This window comes from Idiotropiscis lumnitzeri, chromosome 3 (genome assembly GCF_059441095.1).
Source record: "Idiotropiscis lumnitzeri isolate Australia: NSW breed Sydney's pygmy pipehorse chromosome 3, RoL_Ilum_1.0, whole genome shotgun sequence".
Taxonomy (NCBI): Eukaryota; Metazoa; Chordata; class Actinopteri; order Syngnathiformes; family Syngnathidae; genus Idiotropiscis; species Idiotropiscis lumnitzeri.
The window spans coordinates 24,889,992-24,910,123 of record NC_142393.1 but is presented as its reverse complement, the minus strand read 5'-3'; the positions used below and the strand labels follow the sequence as shown (position 1 = coordinate 24,910,123).

Sequence of the window (20,132 nt, the reverse complement as noted above, 5' to 3'; positions counted from 1 at the left end):
AACCAGTCAAGGTGAATTGCTTGCTTGCCGTAATTAAGCCTAATGAACTTCCAGGCTATTTGCATGAACCCCAATATTCTAGTCGCTTTTATGGGGCTTCACATGCAGGCTCCTCTGTACTTGCTTGCATGTCTGCAGACAAGCAAAGCGTAGAAAAGACAGGAGAGAGCAAAGAGGAGGGAGCGGACAGCAAATGAGGTGTGGGCAAAATTATGATGGGGGGGAACTAGCACGGAGAGCCCAGCCCTGGAAACAGAGAGAAAAAGGGTGGGGGCAATGAAGAGGGGGGAATGTGGAGTGTAAAAGGCAGCTTCAGTCGCAGCTCAGTTCCGTGTGCTGATGAGCAGGCTCTCATCAGTGGGGGACAAGCGCCTATTGTGTTCCCCCCGCTGCAGTGGGGGGCCGCATTTACCGTCGCGCCCGCAAGGAGAAGCCGGGACGCTCCCTCCAATCAGCTCAGGATGATTTCTCTCCACTTGTGAGGCTGCTGATGCAGATTCATCTTTGGCACCGGGATGCTGGCCATGCTTTTTTTTTTTTGGTCCACACCTTCCGGTGTATTTGTCACATGGACTGAACAGCAGAAGAAAGGAGGACTAAAATGGTTTTGAATTTTGCTTTGGGAAAACCTTTTGTCTTTAAAGTTCATGTTGGAATCCAGTTGTCATTAATTGTAATTGTTGGTGAAGTTGCAGGGGGATGGCAGCTCTGACACTGTTGCTTGTTTTGCCTTCACTTTGACTTGAGTTGTCACCCTCCTCTCGGAGGTTCGAATATTTCTGCGCACTTTGCATGACTGTCTCCGAGTGTGTTCATGTGTCAGGGTTGAGGATTACAGCACCTCTGGAGCGGATACAGGTGTTGCCAAGGCTTGATGGAGGATTAGCTGCTTTAATAGCTTGTCGCCAGCTGCCTGCTGAGTTGCGGACGCCTCAAACTGCGGCTGCGTTGACACTTGGCGCAGCGGGATTAAAGATAAAAGGTGAAAGCTACGTGATTTGACTCGGAGGGGAGGAACAAGGGTTTGAAGACAGCAGGGAAAGTTATACCCAGATCAGCCTTTTTATTCAGGTTAGGATGTGAGGGAGGAGTGTTGATGACACTTCACTGGATTTATCCAATAATTCAGCAGCACAAAATCCAATCAGCCCGTGAGAGGATATTGACTCCTCTGGCCAGGAGAGATAGTCTGTTGTCTCACTCATCTCAAGAGGTCACTGATGTCATTGTAAATTGCCATCCAGACTCTGCCTCAAGCAGTCGTTGATCTGAAGACGTTTTCATCGTATCTGACAGCAGATCAGATCAATATGATGATTTTCAACTGCAGTCTATTGCAATTTTCTGTGTTCAATAAGAGATTGGGTGTGTTCGTTTTTTTATGGAGAATCACCCTGTGCTTGCTCAGCTGTGTGTCAGTGAAGATTGTGGGCAGAAAAATGTTGTAGTGGTCAGTCTTGCATTAATTCTCCATTTGTTGAGTTTCTTCAGCACAGAAGTTAGGAATATTTCCTGCTGAATTGGAGGACCAAAGAAAGTGTAGGGTGGAAACCAAGCACATGTTAACTCACACTCCAACACCAACTCCGTAAGACTTGAGACGTGCACGCCAGGAAAGTGGAACTAATGCAGCTTGCTTGACAGTGAGTCAAGTTTCTCTCTTCAAGTAGGAGAAAGCACAGCTGGGGTGATTTTGGAAACCTACTTTGTCGTGTTGTTTTTCAACGTCACCAAACAAAAAAGAGCACATCAAGCATCGGATCGGTTTCGTCAAGACAAGCAATCGGAATCGATGTGTCTGAAATAAGCACAAATCTTTTTTTGAAATAATAATAATAAAAAAAAGATGACACTCACAGTGGATTTAAATGACTGATGTTTTTTGCCAAAGATAAGATCTCCTCTTCTTAATTGTGAGGAACAAAAAGAAGCTCAAAAAAGTGCCTCCCTGACAGAGATGTCAGATTGCGTGTGGCGCTGACGAAGAGGAGTGTTCCAAACCACAACCCCGCAAGGAAGGGTGGGGTCCTCCCTCTGCCACAGACAAAGACCTCGGCAGGTTCTCGGGTCGCTCCTGTGAGGTCCAGCAGTGTGTCAGACGCCACCATGGGGTGCAACATGTGTGTGGTCCAAAAGCCCGAAGAACAATACAGGGTCATGTTCCAGGTGAGGCCTCACTCATGCATCCACTTCCAATGTCTCATATCTTCCTCAAAGTGAGAACTATACTCACACTAAGCCATTCAAACTGTCCCCCACTGGCCGAAAAGCATTCAGGTTTGGCCCACCGACTGCAGGTGTGCCATTACTTCGTTAAAAAATGTATGCCATTACACTGTATTGTAGCAAATGTCCTCACTTTGTAGATTACTTCTAGGTAAAATAATTTTTTTGTTTGGTTTTGGTACCATTTTATTCATGTTAACCGTACGTACACGCAGACACATTCCTGTGCTGCGGTCAGGGATGTGTTTTGAAAATTATTTATTAAAGATTATGATCATAGGAATGCTTTCTACAATGATTCAGAGGCATTGTCCCATGCTCGTGTCGTGTTTATGAATAAAAAATGATGACATCCGGCACACATGGCTGCGGAGCTCCGAATCTGTCTGCTTGCGCCACAATTAAATCCACAAAAAATTATGTTACACCTGGTCAACAAATTGACAGAGGTGCACAATTGAATACACCAGAAGGCCTATAGGCGTGTAGCGATACATTTAATTTGCCTTCCCTTTATTCACCTTTTGGTGTGTATTAATTACATTGTATTTATAAAAATCACAACCTCTGGACTCACTGATGATGTAGTGGTTCACTTGGCTGGCTCAATGACAATGTGAGCATGAGAGTGAATGCTTGTATGTCTCTGTATGTTCCCTGTGATTGACTGCCGATCAAGTCGCCTGGGATAGGCTTCAACTCAGAACAACCCCGAAAAGGATAAGTCGTAGTGCAGTCTACCAAATTTAAACACGTTAAACTAGACTTGTTCTGCCAAGAAAATGAAGATGCATCCATTTTTATGCTGTATACGGTCTACTTTTGGTCACCAAAATTGTCAGGTGTGCCAGCAGTGCACCAGCTACGCCCGCCAGAAGGCCCAGTGAGGTGCAACACGGTCCCAAACTTGGAATACTAGACTTGCCCCAAAACGATACGCACCTTTTAACGCCGACCGTATGGGCGCCTGTCTATGAAAATAAGGACAGAGGTGTCAAGGCTGGTTTGAATACCAAATTGTGAGTGTTCCCCAAGTCAAGTCAAGTTCCATCTTAGCTCCCTGCACCAATTTTTCCCAACCAAGGCACATTGACAATTCTCACGTCACAAACCCAAACATAAATGTATGCAAACAAAAGTATAGGCATTACAGTAAAATAATGATAATCTTGAAATTTACCTACGCATGGATGACGGTCAAGATGTCCCTTCTGCATCTAGTGGAAGAGCATTTATTAATTCTGAAAGTCCAATTAAGTGAAAATGGACCATTTACAGCGGCACACTTGATGATCTCTTAAGACCGTTGTCCAGCATTGTCCACTGATTTTGTAACAGCATCACAGCTGTAAAAGCCAATCAAAATGTACATTGTACTATTTTGGTGGCGCTTCAAAACGCTATACATTGATTGTTGCAGTTTTCCATCACAGCATATCACGAAATCTAATTGTTCCATGTGTGACAGTCACCGAGTGTAATTTGAGTGGATTGGTCCATTTCAGCTGCACTGTGGTTGTTGCCTAGCTAACCTAATCTGATCCTAACATAATCAAAATCACCGTAGTACAAGTAAATAAAGATGGAAAATTCATATGAAAGTGAATTAAAATGCCCATTTATTATTTTAGACAGGGACATGGAAATGTTGAACCCCAGTAAGACAATTCATTGTTCTTCAATTAAAATCAGTGATGTCCACCATAGAATTTATGATTATTTTAATAATAAAACGGATTAAGATCAGAACAGTTCTAATTGGTCACAAAATATACACTGTAGGAGGAGCAGGAAGAGGAAGAATGATGGGCTGACTGCTTAACAAAAAAAAAAAAAAAGGGAGGGGTTGCCAGGGTTACAGCCTCAGCACCACCTGCCTACTGAGACCTTCGAGCCTCTCTAAGCTCATGTGATGGTGCAGTGCCCCCAGGAAGGTTCTGCCGGCGACTGGGTAATACATGTGCTGACCCCAACATAAGCTCTGTGATCACTCGACATGAACGATCCTCAACGCCTGTGCAAGTGTGGTGTGGGGCTGTTGTTATCCGTGATGCTTGACGCACCTTTTGGGATAGTGCTGCATGTGGGCGTCTCGGGCTGCACTACTTAATGGGCCTGCATGTGGTGCCAGAAGCAAAAAAGAACAAGACTGAGCCCATAAAGGCATACTAATGAGACAGGAAGGGAGACGGAGACTCTCAGGAAAGTCTGCTCTTTTTGCTCCTTGTCCTCGTGTGTCAGAATCAATTGACTGGATGTAGCAGAGGCGGAAAGACAGGCTTTAGGCCCCTTGAAAAATCAACGCTGCGTGCACAGTCTTGGTTGTGCTCCAAAAAACAGAGAAGAGCTGCTATGTTTCATTGCCACCTGTCCACATCATTTGTTTTAGAGCATTTTGACTGAATCACACAATGTTGTGAACTGCGAAAATATAGAGCCAGGAAAAAAAAAAAGCTTGCTTCGACCTATTTCTGTTCAGATTGTGGTCTCTTTACAGGCTCCCACATTTTAAGATACTTTTATATGTCTTTAAAACTTTGAATGGCCTCACCCCAGTGTACCCTTCTGAGCTCCTCCATCCCTACGCATCTGCCCGGTGCCTCGAGTCCAGCAGTGGGCAAACTACGGCCCGGGGGCCACATGCGGCCCGATAAATGTTTTAATCCGGCCCGCCGCACTTGAAAAAAATTAAATGCATAAACATTGTTAATGTTTTATTTTCCAAATACTGTGGTTTTTCAAAGACATATGTATAAATAAATATATATATATATATATATATATGTATAAATATACACACATCGTTGTAATACTTTTGTTCACTTTCATTTAAATTTAAATGTATTTTTTTCTCCACACTCCATCCATTTGCTCCTGGTCCAGCCCCTCTGTCAAATTGTCAATCAAAAAGTTTGCCTCAAGTCGATGGACCAAACGCTACTTGAGGTGTCGAGGACTACGCGCAACCTCCGGGGGGTCGTGCTTTTTCTGTTGCCGGTCCTTCCTTCTGGACTGACTTTCCATTAAATGTTAGGCAAGCCCCCTCTAAGTCCACTTTTGAGAACAAACATACAACAAACTATAAGACACCAAAAACAGACCTGAGAAACAGCTTTCTGTGACAAAATAATTTGCTTTAAGATATGATAATAATGAGGCATCAGATTTATATTGCGCTTTTCTCGACAACCGGACACTCGAAACGCGCACAATGGTTGCATTATTCATGCACTCACGCATTCACACTCTGGGGGTGGTAAACTACATTCTGTAGTAAAAGATGTCCTGCGGTAGACTGACAGCAATTACTCATGCTCACAATCACAATTCAAAGCGTCCCTTCAACCTGCCATGCATGTCTTTGGGATGTGGGAGGGAACCGGAGTCCCGGAGAAAACCCAAATAGGCACGGGGAGAACATGCAAACGCCACACAGGAAGGCCAGAGCCTTAAAATGTAAACTGTATTTATGCATTGATTCTTTTGCGTACCAGTTGAGGGAGTCCACATAAGAATAGTGGATCCCATACTACACTTTGAGAATACCTGGAGTAGAAGAGAGATACTACTTTTGGCATTATTACACACTGGAACGATCATTAACCCAAACATCATATGACCCAAACAGCCATCAAATAAAACAGAAGATAATGAGATCGCCTGCGTGAAATAACTGAATGCTCTCACGATTCCCTTCACAGTTATGTGGTTGTGTCTACATATGTAATTACTTCATTCAAATGAGATCAAGTCAACGTTGAGATACAACAGGCTGGAGAAGCAGCTGCTTAAATCGGACCACCTCTTGCCAAATGAATAAAACGCAAGCCTCATATGTCAAGCCTCGCCAACGCTGCACACGACTTTGATGTTACTGCGCACCCGTCAGTCGACTACAAGCCTCAATTCACTTACGAAATGTAGTGTCAGCTTTGGAATTGTATGCATATGAATCGGACAAACGTGAGGATAAATGCCAAGAGTAAACCTGGCAGCTTCCCCTGGAACCAAATTGGTTTCAAGGGAAGCTGCTTCCATGGCAACCGCTGTCATTATAAAAAAAAAAAAAAAAGCCCAGTGTGTGTCTGTGTGTGCGGAACCTTACACTTGCCACCACTTCAGTCCAGCCTTTTTAATTAACTGATTAAGAGGACCTCCTATTGAGACAAGAAAAGCAAACAATTATGTTATAGTCTCTTTTTAATTATGTGTTTACATTTTAAAAGCCCAGCAAGGTGAATTCAGAGATTTGTGTGAGATTATGTTACATATTTGAAGATAAATGCTGGGAATGTGCTAATCCTGAAAACTGCGGAGATAAAGCATTAGACTGTTTTGCACCATTTCTTTTTTTTTTTTTTTTTGTGGCATGGCTATGTGAGGCACTTGAGCTCAGCCATGACTCACCCCTCCCCCTCTATTAAAAGAACTTGTTCACCTTTCTACGCATCGCCGGTTGTCCGCCACAATTGTGATATGCAGTTAGCTAGCAAGCTGCCTACACCCTGATAAGATGTCTTCCCTTCGGATTGTCCGCTGGTATTGCCGCTTTAGAGTGCCTCGTTGTTGGTCATGAGAGCACTGTCGCACAAAGAAACACAGAAGAGTGAGGAGGTGAAGGGAGATTTCCTTTATTAAATTCTTATATTTAAAAAAACAACGACGGCCAGCACGTGAATGGGGGCTTTTTGCTGGCATGGACTTTAGAGCGCCTTGTTGTGCCGAGTGGAAAAGCCCGTTGACAACCCAGTGAGATGAATTACAGCCATCGGAGACTTTGCACAGATATATTTTAGAACATGTAGCTAGCTTTGTGTAGGCATAAAGACCAAGTCATAGTAGAGGTCTTTGACTGATGGTTGACAGTTGAGCAAGGAGTGGTCGCAACACATTCAGCAGAGAGAACAGCTTGAAATTTTAAAGCCTTATTTTACACACATTTGGCAGGATTGTTGACAACACTCTTCTCTGGGGTGTGTCAAATTCATCAGACATTTATTTTCACTTTACGGGGACTTTCAATGAGTAATTACAATGTTATGTTTGTATAATGTATGGAATATTAGTGTAGTAAGTAATATTTAAGCTTGGGGATACATAAACAGGCCATTGAAAATATAATCCTGAAATATACCTGCATGGTGCATTTTAAAGTGATTTGGTGTAATGTGAAACATTTACCTAGTGCGCCGTGGATGTAAGGAATGGGAGAACATGCACCCATGTAAAGGATGAATCAACTTGAAAAGTGTTCATATTCTCCGCGGGTCTCATAAGCACGGCAGCAAGGCTCAGTGATGTCAGACGGTGGGGCTTATTGCGCGCCACTGGGTCAACTGTTCCCACTTGAATTGATTCTCTGAGAATGTGACGACTGTTCACGCCCTCCATGCGCAGAGATGAGAACGAGTCATTGCGGCGGAATCAAAGCAGGCCAGAAGGTTGAGTTATTTATTTTTCACCCCTTTGGTCTGCAGGGACTCGAGCTGAATAAGAGCAAGAAGAAGACAAGCTGAAAATGCGTATTTATGGACACATTGATATGCAGAGTAGTCCTTTCCCTCCCCCCTTTTAACAGCAGCGTATTGCTGTTTAAAAACCTTTCATATAGCAACTGATTATGCATCAACCATTGAGTTATATTTCCCAGAGGTCGTCTTTGTGTTTGAATTACAGCTTGGTCTCACTGGCTGTTTACATCTAGAAAAACAATTCCTTGAAAGCCAATGTTGTCTTCCCCCAATTTTCCTCTCCTCGCCTTCCCCCAACCTTCTTTCTCCTCCGTTTGGATCTCTTTCATCTCCATCCACAAGCGCAGCCTCCGCCCTCGGCGCCGCGGCACAGCCACCGCCCACCTCCTGTGATACGTCTGCTATGCGATTTCATTTCATCTGTTGATCAATAACTCGTCCTCAGAGTTTTGGCTGTTATATTAATAAGTTAATATATTCATATATTAATAAGACCACTTTTTCCTAAATGCTTGTATGCAGGTGGCCGTTACATTAGGGAGACCTGCACAATTTCACGATCCAATACAAGAGCATTTTAATTTTACCAAGACAATCATGCTGACTTTGAATTAACCATGATCAATATAAATTGTAATAACTGGCAATAGGTCTTTCATTAAAGATGCTTGGAAAATGAATGCTTAATTAGCCTTATTGGCTTCATTAATCGACAATCAATTACAAAAAATCAGCAAAAAAAAGTCTTAACAATGGTGGCCTTCTCTGCTTGCCTAAACAATAATAGAAGCACTCAACAAAATTTACAGCCTAATTTCGAGAAAATTGTTCCATGAAATTGTGCTCATTTTTCTCAATAGTCTATTGTCTTCATTTTGGGGGGTTTCTCTTTGCTATTGCTTGCAGTTGGATTTTTTTTTAATATAAAATCTCAGCCTCTGCCTTGCCATATCAATTTAATCTGGACAGAGCCTTCAAACTCAGTACTCAAATTCAATTGCTCCCCCGATGCAATTTAAAATATATTGGCAATCGGACTGTTTCTTTAGACTCACTACTCGCCCCAGTTTATCCTTCCTTAGCCAAATTCGACCAGCTAGCAAAACAAGTCTATAACGATCCGCACGTGTTATTACATTGAATAATTAGCACCTCCGGGGAGTATAATGCATTTTATTCAAATTTACTATGTTTTTGCCATGTTATTACATGAATATTGATTGTGAGCTGTTCCAGAAGATGTACTTGGCACAGCTGCGTGCTGTTAAATTGCGTTTTCTTTTTGTTTTTTTTTATCATGTTGATGGTTTATATAATTGAGACATAATTGTGGTAATATCAAGAGCTGGATTAAGTCGGGTAAATCCCCACTGAAGACCCAGGTACCAAATTCACAGACCACCAATGGGTCCTTATGATTACTTCATTGACTAGTTGTTTATTACACCCAAGCCTAATGCTTCTCCTTATGGACGTAGCTTACAATGGGCCGTAGGTGTTTTTGTTGTTTTGCTTCCATTATTCTGTACATGAGCACAAATACACTATCTGTTAAAGTCCCTGTAAGGCGGCAATAAATGTCTTGTAAATATGACTCAGCACAGAGCATTGTTAACAACCCTTCTGAATGTGAATGTTGAAAAGAAAAAACATGTAAAATGAGACTTCAAAATAATGTCCACTAAATGCCCCGAGACCACCCCCAGCTGTCCTGTCAAATGTCAATCAAACACCACTGTTACGACCTGCAAAAATGAATGGTACTTTGTCCAGCATCTTTGTTATGCTCAGAGCTTTTTCCCCACTCACTGTTTTATTTCAAAACAAATCTCTGAATTCACTTTAAATGAACAAATGGACAGTTTCATTCAAAAGTGAATATTAATGCCATTTTTTTAATTTGTCAACTCAGTTGTGCCTATTAGTGTGGTGCAAAGAGTTCACTGTTTATGTGATGGCCTACTAAGACAAAGACGAGTGTAATGGATTCTTCATCAGCTCTGAGCAATCAAGTGCTATAACCTGGCATGAATTTGTCTTCAAAGCAAGCCGAGCACTCTCATTGATAATGAATGTGAAGAGCAAATCCCCCTGCGCTCCCTCACCTTCTTCTGGCTCCTTGTCATAGCAGGCTGACACTCATGAACACGAAGGTGTTTCCTTGCAGCCTTTCTCTGCCTCTCAGCACCTGCGAGAGTGGAAACATCTTGCTTGTTACCAAGTCAGGAAGCTCACGAAGGGAGGCAGCAAGATTTATGATGGGACGTCAGCACGGGGAAGGACAAATACAAATAGAATGTGAGCAGCGTGGGTCGCCATCTCAGGGGAGGGACAGCGCAGACAGATGTGCTGAGGTTGCACGACGACAGAAGCAAAGAGGAAGGGAGTTGAATGTGAGCGCAAGGCAAGGAAGGAGGACGGTTGGAGGGAGGCATGGGGGTTAGGGTGGTGGGGCGTTTTCAGAGGATTCCAAAATAAGGAAACATCAACCACAAAAAGTACAAATACTTATTTATATTTTCCGCAGCTTTATTTAAGATATGTTGTCAGCTCCAAGAAGAACACATGTGGTGAATGTATTGTTTCATGTGCTACCTTTAAAACAATCAGTTAATTATGAAAAAACACATACAGGCAAAATTTTATCAGTTGTCATTTACTAAGTTAGCATTTTTGTTAAACAGCGCAAAGCTATCGAAGCTGTCTGAAAATGTGTTATTTGGGGACACGAATTGATTTTAGATCTGAACCGAGGGGCAGAAAATACAAAACAGCGAGGGCCCCAAAACAGAACCTTGTGGAACACCATACGACAGAGGGGCAGGGCGAGACTCAGAGCAACCTAGGCGAACACAAAAGGTCCTGCCAGCCAATTAGGATCTATACCCCTCTTAAGTGCATTGTAAGAAACGAACAAAAATAAATACTAAATGAATAAATAATAATAATAATAATTCATCTGAGTACCGAAATCCGCTGTCAACCCTAGTCAAAAGTCAAAACAACAACTTCAGTGCACCCTCTGTACCCCCTGTGCACCCTCCCTGGCATGACACCTCGCTGCCCCAGAGGGTCCACTCCACTCGAGGGCAGAGTGTGAATACCACCTAGGCAGGTCCCTTGAAGGCAAAGATTATGACACGACCAGTGATGAAAATGGGTTTGAGTCCAAACTGATCCATACGAGTCTCTTTTTTGCAGTTGAACAGAAAGGAGTTGTCCCGCCTGTCTGGCGATCCCACATTGGACATGAGGGACCCCATGCTATCCAACATACTACGGGGTCGCAGGGCCCGCAGGCGCGCAGGCTCAACAGGGCCCCCCGCTAGCGTCGCCCCGCTGACCATAGGCATGGCCGACTGCGTGGACAGCTGCACCCAAACAGACATCAGCTTCCAACATATGTTGACCGGCGGCAAGAGCAGACAGTCTCCGCCCAACCCTCCGCCTTCGCCGCCTCTGCCAGCACTCCTGGAGCCTTATCTACTCAATGAGATGTCAGTCACATCACAGTCACTGTGTCCTCACACTCAGATTGACCTTTTACTGGCCACTCTTTCAGTTTCCTAGAGCCCGTGTACTATGACCCCTCCGACTACTTTGATGTCTCGCAGCATGATGTCGACAAGCAGGATGAGCTGGAATATGAGGTGAGAAATGTAGGGAAAACCTACCTATATATATATATATATATATATATATATATGTATATGTATTTTTTTAAATTAAACTGCAAAAAAAAATATAATGAAATAAGTTAAATTATTATTACCCTGGTGTAGGGTATTGGTAATTTGTTTTTCTGGAGCGCCCAAACATCAGCAGTTTGGCTCCAAATAAAATTTGCTCGTAAATGTCACAATCAATTGAAAATGCACAGAAATGTTAATACACTTTCATTGTCTTTCTGGCATGGGGTTTGAATTTGTTTTTTCCATGATGGTATTGTCCAACTTGTGTCACATTTTCAGGAGGTGGAGCTATACAAATCCCGTCACCAAGATAAACTCGGGCTGACCGTGTGTTACAGGACCGATGATGAGGAAGATCTCGGGATCTACGTCGGCGAGGTGATGTTGTTTATGATAGTTTTTTTTTTTTTGTTTTGTTTTGCATTTGCTATTTCTTTCTCTCATAAGTTGTCTTCACAAAAAGTCTTCTCACTTCCTCCAGGTGAACCCAAATAGCATTGCTGCAATGGATGGCCGCATCCGCAAGGGGGACAGAATATTGCAGGTGCACTAACGCACACGGTACCTTGCACGTATCTTGAGTCATCCACAGTATGAAAAGAATCTACTGCAAGCATGTGCTCATGTGATTTGATTTTACAGTGATGCCTTAAGATACGTGTGACCCGCTGTATGTTGACAGTAGACTTGATTCAACTCACTTCACAATATAAGCAGCAGTTTGGCAACAAGTCAACGTTTCATTAAAAAGGAGGCAACAAAGATTATACGTTGTGTGTTTAAAGGAATTTTGCAAACCTATTAAATAAGTGACAATGTTAAGCTCAAGCAAGTGTCAATTTAATGCTAACACGAGGCTTGAAATAATTGGGTTTGCAGTTTGCTAGTGGAAATTATTTTGGATTATTTTAAAGGATCCAACTTTGAACAGCAGGAAATTTATTACGTTTCTGGAGAGACCACCGTGAACTCTGGTTGCCAGCCAATCGCGGGGCACACAGAGACAAACAACGATCCGCTCTCACACTCACACCTTGGGACAATTCAGAGAGTTCGATCAACCTACCATGCATGTCTTTGGAATGAGGGAGTAAACCGGAGTACCCGGAGGAGAAAACCCATGCAGACACGGGGAGAGCATGCAAACTCATGTAGGATGGCCCGAATCCAGAATTGAAGACTGGACCTCTGCACTTTGAGGCGGCTGTGCTAACCAGTTGGTCACGGTGGAGCCACCTTGTAAGATATAATGAAAAATGCCATTGGCATGCTAATGCTAACATTTAGCATCATTAGTTTTAGAAGCAATGGCTATATGAACACAAACAGTGGAGCAACATAAGTAGTTTGATAATGTAACAATAGTCATAGCAGGAATATTTATTCTTTATCCTTTAAGAAACATGATAAAGCATCTTACTGAGTTTCAGTCGTAGGAGAATAAGTTTATGTATGGAGATACATACGTTTAAAAGAGCAGAAGAAGAAAGTTTCGCTCAAACTCTTGGGTTTTGGTCCAATCCCAATAGCCTCACACGTTCCCTTCAACTGCGAGGGTGTGAGTGTTGTCGAAGTTCTGCTGAGGGCCCTTTGCGCCGTTGTTCTGCGCTTCGGCATAGCCTGCATCGATGCAGACTCAGCTAAAGCAAATTACCCACAATTCATTGTGGATTTGAACAGAATAGCGGGAAAATTGAGACGTCTGGTCAAAAAAACCCAAAAAAAGTAGTTTCAAGTCTTTCATATTCGCCTCCTTCGGTTCGAACACTTTTTTCCCCTCCACAAAGTTGTGTCTTGCTGTGTTTTTAATATAATTTTAAGCAGTGAAATTGCCAAACCTACACCCGGTTGCACCATGTTTGATGACGCAGTTTCAACATTGTGGCGCGAGTTGAAATTCAGAAAATATTCAATAATCCAATGAATGAATGATTTGTTTTTTTGTTTTGTTTTTTAGATCAATGGGGTGGACATCCAGAACAGAGAAGAGGCGGTTGCCATTCTGACCAGAGAAGACAGCACTAATGTCTCCTTGCTCCTAGCACGACCCGAGATAGAGGTGAGGGAGTAGACTGGATAGGCGGTCATCTTTGCTGCCTTCGCATCTCCAAAATCGCCAAAAACCTTTCAAGAAAAAACACCACGTTACAAACACGTCATTGCCACCACCTGAGCACATTCATTGAACTTCCCATTGCGTCTCCCTCAAGGTCACTTGAATTATTTCCCAAGACAGTGTAACAACACAGCACAAGCCCCTTTGACATCACCCTTTTGTTTTTGGACCAAATAAATTGACAGACAAAATTGATTCTTTTTTTCATCCTGCCGCCTGCTTGTTAAACAGGGAGCCTCCCACGCTCCATGTCAGATTACAGCATTTGTATGCAGGACACATATTGCACACAGAGCGCTCGAGGGCACCGCTGTAATGAGCCTGCACAACACGCACACGCGTGATCTCTTCTTTGGAGAGACGGCTACCTTGAATACCTGAGAAACGCTAAGCCAAAAACACTCCTCATTTGGATTCCGAGAAGGTAGAGTTCTCATCAGAGGGTAACGCCCCGGCAAAGATGAAAGTTTTATCTGCGGCCACGCGGGAAAGCCAAGAGAGGGCCAGAGCCGACGAGAACAAAGATCAACGGATCGATACCTTTCGCCGTGTGAATGCGTTTCACGTGCAAGCAATTAGGCGAAAGATCAACGGCGCTCTCCAGAGAGAAACTTCACTCGTTCAAGAGCATTTGCATAATTTGCATTCCGGCAGCTACCGAGGAGGAGCTGCAGCATATGGAGAGAGCAAGAGAACGTCACAGATACTACACTCACCTCAGTAAATACATTTATACACATATATAGCACATATATTTATATCTCAAAACCAGATGAGGGTTTTCACGGATCAGCAACCATGCGCTGACAGTGGTGGTGAAAATAAATAAATAAATAAAATAGATCATTATCACAACCTTACAGTGATTTAGAATTGCCAGTTTTAAAGCATCTGTTCTGTAATCTATGGTAAATAGAGTACTTCAAAATCGTAGTTACAGAGAACATACAGAATGGGAACAAAAAAAAAATCTTCCTTTTTTTTTTTTTTAAATTATCCAACACTACAACAAATAATGTAAAAACAATATCATAAAACATTGAGTGAACTATTAAAAAAATGACCCCTCAGGAATAATCAATACTCCTTAAACGTAAAGGGAATTTTCAAGTGATGATCTTACGAACGTACATGATCAAAAGATGAGACAATTTATTGCTGCTCTGGTTGACTGGATGCACAGTTAGTCAGTGGTGGCTATTGGCTAAACAGCTAATGCTACATCGGCAAACTCCGCTCGCATTTCCATGCTTTCCACATCATCGCTTAAGTGTTACTTGTTCAAATAATTCAACAGGATTGTTGTGTTGCCTGTTTTTGACACGTCATTTAATCCACGTTGCTATGGAGATACCGTTACACAATCAGCGGTGAACAACAATCTTGTCAAAATAGTTTCATCTTGGGAAGATAACATCAAGCTACGCCTGCATCAGTCATTGTTTGCTTCATATTTCTAACACTTTGTTTACTTCAACTAGCAAACCAAAGTAGAGAAGAAAAAGCTAGACTAGATTTCTATTAATTTTTGGCAGCTGTGGCCCAGATGGTAGAGCAGTTTGATACCCAACTTCGACTGTTTGATGTCAAGGTGCCCTTGGGCAAGACACGTAACAATAATTTATCTCCAGGTGTCAGTGCAAATAAGAATTTGGTTCTCAATTGCCTTGCCTGGTTTAACAAAGGAATTTACTTTTATAATTTCAATGGGGAAAGATAATTTGAGATGTGAGTATTTTAAGTATGTGAATTAAAGTCATATCTCAAGGCAACACTGTATTTCCAATGTCCTCAAGATTAACTTCCTCCGGAAATTTAAGTCAACATAGAACTGTACATTTAGTGCATATAAATGCTGAAAAAATGTTCTTTGTTTTTCTTTCTCTTCCATCATCCGAACTCAACAACTCCACATCAGAATGACAACCAAATGACTCCAGACAAAGCACACCTGGAGCCACTGGACAACGCCGTCCAATTGTTGGCAAGTCACAGAAGCAGCACCGGCACCTGCGTAGACGCCTCGTCATTGGGTGGCGTCGCTTCTGGGTGCCACGATCGCTTACTGAACCGGGATTCACCTGACTTGCTGCAGACTGTCCTGAGTAACAGCCAGGAGCTGGACAGTGGCGTGGGTCGCACTGATGAAAGCACCCGCTATGAAGAGTCCTCGGAACACGACCTCCTGGGAGACGACCACACCAGCGCTTCCAATACCAACGCCACAAACACACCTGGAAGCATGCGCAAGTTTTCGTCAACCCGGAGCGACACGCCACCACTTCTGTACTTCCATGACCTCCAGTTTAGCTCCGACTCCCTCTTGGGCATCGACTGTGTCAGCAGCGCAGCGCCAGAGCCTGTGGAGGGCAGCGACAGGGCCTACATGGGTGACCCGATGAGGATGATGATGCCGGGGCTGACTGAGGAAGAGTGCGAGAGGTACAAAGAGCTGTTGGAGATCAAGTGCTACTACGAGAGGAGCGGCGGTGAGGAAGGAGGCGTCTCGCTGGACGAGAACAAGAACGAGAGCTTGACTCGGCACGAGATGGCGCTTCTGGAGGAGGAGTTGCGGCACCTGGAGTTCAAATGTCGGAACATCCTGCGGGCGCAAAAGATGCAGCAGCTGAGGGAGCGCTGCCTCAAAGCTTGGCCTCTGGAGGAGAAGGCGGCCAGCTGGTGCTCGCTCGGCAACGAGTCCCGTCACCAGGCTCTGTCCGACATCAATGAGCTTCCCGAGCGAGAGCGCTCCGATAAGGACAGCACCAGCGCCTACAACACCGGAGGGGAAAGCTGCATGAGCACTCCGCTGGTCAATGAGAAGCAACCTTGCGCAGCCAGCCCGGAAAGTGGAGAAGCTCGACAGGAGAAGAGTACCCTCTCAAAGCAGAAAGAGAGGGCGACCCGAAACGAAGGAGGGGGCGAGGTCCAAGCGAACCTCAATCTATCCCGGAGAGGATCCAGCCCAGGAGTCCGGAGGGGCTCGGATGGAGGGCTGAGACGCAACTGCAAAGCCAACCCTCAGAGCGCGAGGCCCGGGGGCCGCAGTGCTGAGAACAGTCCTTATATGTCTCGCCGACATGCCGAAACAAAGTTGCCTCAGCACTACCTGAGTTGTATGCAGCTGGGCTCTCCGTCAGCCACCGAAGCCCCCGCAGAGGGCGGCGTGGACCCCCAAGGAGGTGACATCAGCCCCATGAGTCTGGGTAGCACTTGTAAAGATGTGGTCCAAAGCGGAGCCGCCGGGCCCTTGTCTCCTCGTATGGAATGGAAAGTTAAGATCCGGAGCGACGGTTCACGCTACGTGGCCAAGAGACCCGTAAGGGACCGCCTCCTGAAGGCGCGGGCCATGAAGATCCGAGAAGAACGCAGTGGCATGACCACGGATGACGACGCGGTGAGCGAAATGAAGATGGGCCGCTACTGGAGCAAAGAGGAGCGTAAGCAGCAGCTTCAAAAGGCTCGCGAGCAGCGGCGGAGGCGGGAGATGATGATGCAGAGCCGCCACGACTTCCTGAGGGAGCGGGAGCAGGTCTGCGGGATCTCCGGGGATGGCGCTGGAGCTCAACAGCAGGAACCCACGTCCATCCTGGAGCTGTGCCACCGCAGGAGCATGAAGAAGCGCAGCCGCAGGATTCTGGACAACTGGATCACCATTCAAGAACTGCTGACCCACGGGAGCCGTTCTGCGGATGGGACCGAAGTTTACAACCCGCTGCTGTCCGTCACCACAGTCTGAGCGGGACAGTGTTGGATGAGGACTTGCACCTTTCACACTGCTCTGGTGCCAGTTAGGGCTGGCAAAAGTACTCACACTCTTGACACAACTCGCAAAAACAATTAAGGTTACATTATTGGGATTTTGGGTGAAATTTCAGAGTGAGCCGAACCTTCACAGGTGAACTTAATTTTATTTTCTGTAAATGTGTGAATGCACCTGCCAACCTTTCAATGTTCCAGTATTTTTTGGCACAACTTGCTGTACAACAACAAGGAGCAGAAGGAAAAATTCATGCAAAGCATTAGAGCCATGAACATTTCCAACGACTGATTGCCTTTCTGTCACCCAGAGTCAGTCCCTCTGCTGGTGACACCAAACACTGTGGCCACTTCCTGTTCGATGCCTTGTACCAGTCCTCGGTGTCGTCATGGTCTACCGATGTCTAAATGCAAACAACATGATGTTTGTGACATGACTGTTTAACTACCAATTCTAATTCAACCAGGAAGTGGATGAGCCCATTTATGGATCAAACACCTATTTTGAATATTGCCTTTCACCTTCTTGTTGTCAAAGAGCAAATTGTGCAAAAAAGTTCTGAAACACACACAAAGAGGTGAACATTTACATTCCTAAATTTAGAGTTTAAATTAACTTGTAAAGAATGCGGGGCATTTCATCAATTTTTTTAGCTTTATCTTTCACATCAAAGTTTTTATAGGTAGCATAATGAAGAACAGACATGCATGTAAGGAAAAGAAAATAGAGTGGGGGGTTCCAAGTAGAAACATCAATTGAATTCAGATAAAAAGTATAGATGCGGAAATGTGTTTAAAAACAAAAAGATTCCCTGAAAAAGAATCATTTTACTACCCATTTGACAAAATTTGCTTTAATAAGTTAACGCAACAAATTAATTTCTGCACACAGTTTATCTCTTATTTTAACACAAGCAGTCACACCAAGAAAAATTATCGTGTTATGTGTCACATTTTAAAAGCTAGCTAGAGTTGGCCTGACTTATACTATAAAAACACTGCACCCATACATTCACTTTTTTTCTTTTCAGATTGCACACATCACATTCATCGCGAATCATTTTTTTTTAGCAGTGAAGTTCTTTTAAATTAGACAACAGATTGTGAACATTCTGATTATCTGGGGTTATCCATGATTCACGTTCCTCCATTTGACATTTCAAAATGTTTTTCCCACTTTATGAGGTCCAAAGATCTCAGTCAATCAAGAACTCTACTGCAGTTGTCTTTCTTTTCAAACCCGTGTCATCATCATACACAACGTTTTGAAGAGTAATGAGGCAATTTACACTGCGAGGGTGTCAAAATCTTTTGGTTGTGAGAATAATAAAGCTAAAATAAGGAACAGATAATTAAAAAAGAAATGCAGTAAAAAATGTGTTGTACTACTTAACTTGCCATCAATAGCACCAGCTCAGTGTGAATGGGTTTACTAAAACGCCAGCAAAAAAAATACAATAAAAAAATCTGCAAATCACACAAGAACACATACTTGGAGGAAAATGAGCCAGGACACGAAGTACAGTTTTCTGGTTTAAGGGGGTGTCCAAGTACTTAGCTTCATTCCAAGCAAACAAATATTTTATGACTTGAAGCAATCCCAACTGCAATATTCTGTATGGTGACTTTGTTTTTGGAGCTACATTCATAATAATGTTGTCCAATCTGTCAACAAGCTGCTTCTGGCATTATGTACATTAATTGTGATATTTATTCATTCAAGAAAACTACACCAGCTAAGTTGATGAACTGCTTCGCAAAGGTTACAGCAAAGAGATTTAATGGCCATATAACATGAGATGAACAACAATGACAAAGAGGTGTGGCACAAGGCCTTTCGGGAATTAAAAAATAGGAGAGCGCCATCTGCCGTTTAGCCTGACAGATGACGAATGTATGACTTAAAAAAAAAAAAAACTCCTGGATGACAGTTGATGTGATCTGAAAATCTGTCTGTTTTGACCACAGAGGGGTTTTTTTAGGCAGACTTGAAAGGAAGCACAAAATTGATGTTTTTACCTTTCTGGCACAACAGCAAATAGTAAAAACTTCATATAACTGCTTGATCTATTTTTCTTTACAAAGCACATTTTCAATCATTCCCCACACCCTTTGGCAATTAAAGCATAAAAAATTACATCGTCTAAAAGTGCTCATTTAGTCAGATGTTGAGCTCCAGCATTTTCTTTCTTCGTGTTTCAAGAAGTGTAAGCGGCTCACGCCAGTTTAATGTGCCGCTGGCCTTCCACGTGAACCAAGTTCATTTGTCGTTTGTTTTTCCACGCATGTTTGATATTGAGACTGACTTTTTACATTTGAATACTGTGACTGTGCGTGAACATGCTAGCCAGTAGTAGTTTGCTCAATGTTGTGCCGTCCAATTTGTGTGATTTTTCTAAATAAATGCCATGTTCATGAAGCTTTGCTACTTTTTTTTTTCTTTTTGGCTTTCCATCCACAAATGGCGAAAGAATGAGTCGACATTAAACAATTCTTTTTCTAGACCTTTATTTATCTAACAAGAGTGAAAAGAAACAAAGGTAACATTCAAATAAAAAGTTTATACACAAATGATAACAGTGTCTCTCTGCAATAATAATAATAATAATAACAACAAGTAGAATATTGTTTGAAACAGGGAAATAAAGTGAGTTACAGTAAAGTTATCTTATTTTGCAGATTAGGGAAGTGGAACTGAAAGGATGAACGACATCAGCTCTCCTCCGGGGGTCAGAAAGTGTCCATTTTGGGAAAGTAGCACCAAAAACATGAATGCCTGTTTTAAACACTTCCCAAAATAACATCACCAGAATGTTGCCAACACGAGCTTCAGTACAACTACAAAAATAAAAGTCATCAAGGTTGCGC

At 43.2% G+C, this 20,132-nt stretch overlaps 1 protein-coding gene across 1 annotated transcript; it reads left to right on the top strand.

Moving 5' to 3' along the window:
* Positions 1–336: 336 nt before the first annotated feature.
* On the top strand, positions 337–19,683 carry LOC148340585 (PDZ domain-containing protein 4-like). Its single transcript, XM_088289361.1, has 7 exons — positions 337–2,166; positions 10,899–11,194; positions 11,260–11,347; positions 11,669–11,767; positions 11,871–11,933; positions 13,347–13,448; positions 15,424–19,683. Exons 1-7 carry the CDS (start codon positions 2,107–2,109, stop codon positions 17,242–17,244), a joined length of 2,529 nt encoding a protein of 842 aa, XP_088145487.1. The 5' UTR covers positions 337–2,106; the 3' UTR covers positions 17,245–19,683.
* Positions 19,684–20,132: the final 449 nt, after the last annotated feature.

What these genes read in the sequence shown, in the direction of transcription:
- LOC148340585 (XM_088289361.1), top strand. Translation starts at nt 2,107, where the DNA reads ATGGGGTGCAACATGTGTGTGGTCCAAAAGCCCGAAGAACAATACAGG. An exon ending in CCTTATCTACTCAATGAGAT is followed by an intron (nt 11,195 to 11,259) that starts GTCAGTCACATC and finishes CCACTCTTTCAG; the next exon opens with TTTCCTAGAGCCCGTGTACT. An exon ending in AGGATGAGCTGGAATATGAG is followed by an intron (nt 11,348 to 11,668) that starts GTGAGAAATGTA and finishes TCACATTTTCAG; the next exon opens with GAGGTGGAGCTATACAAATC.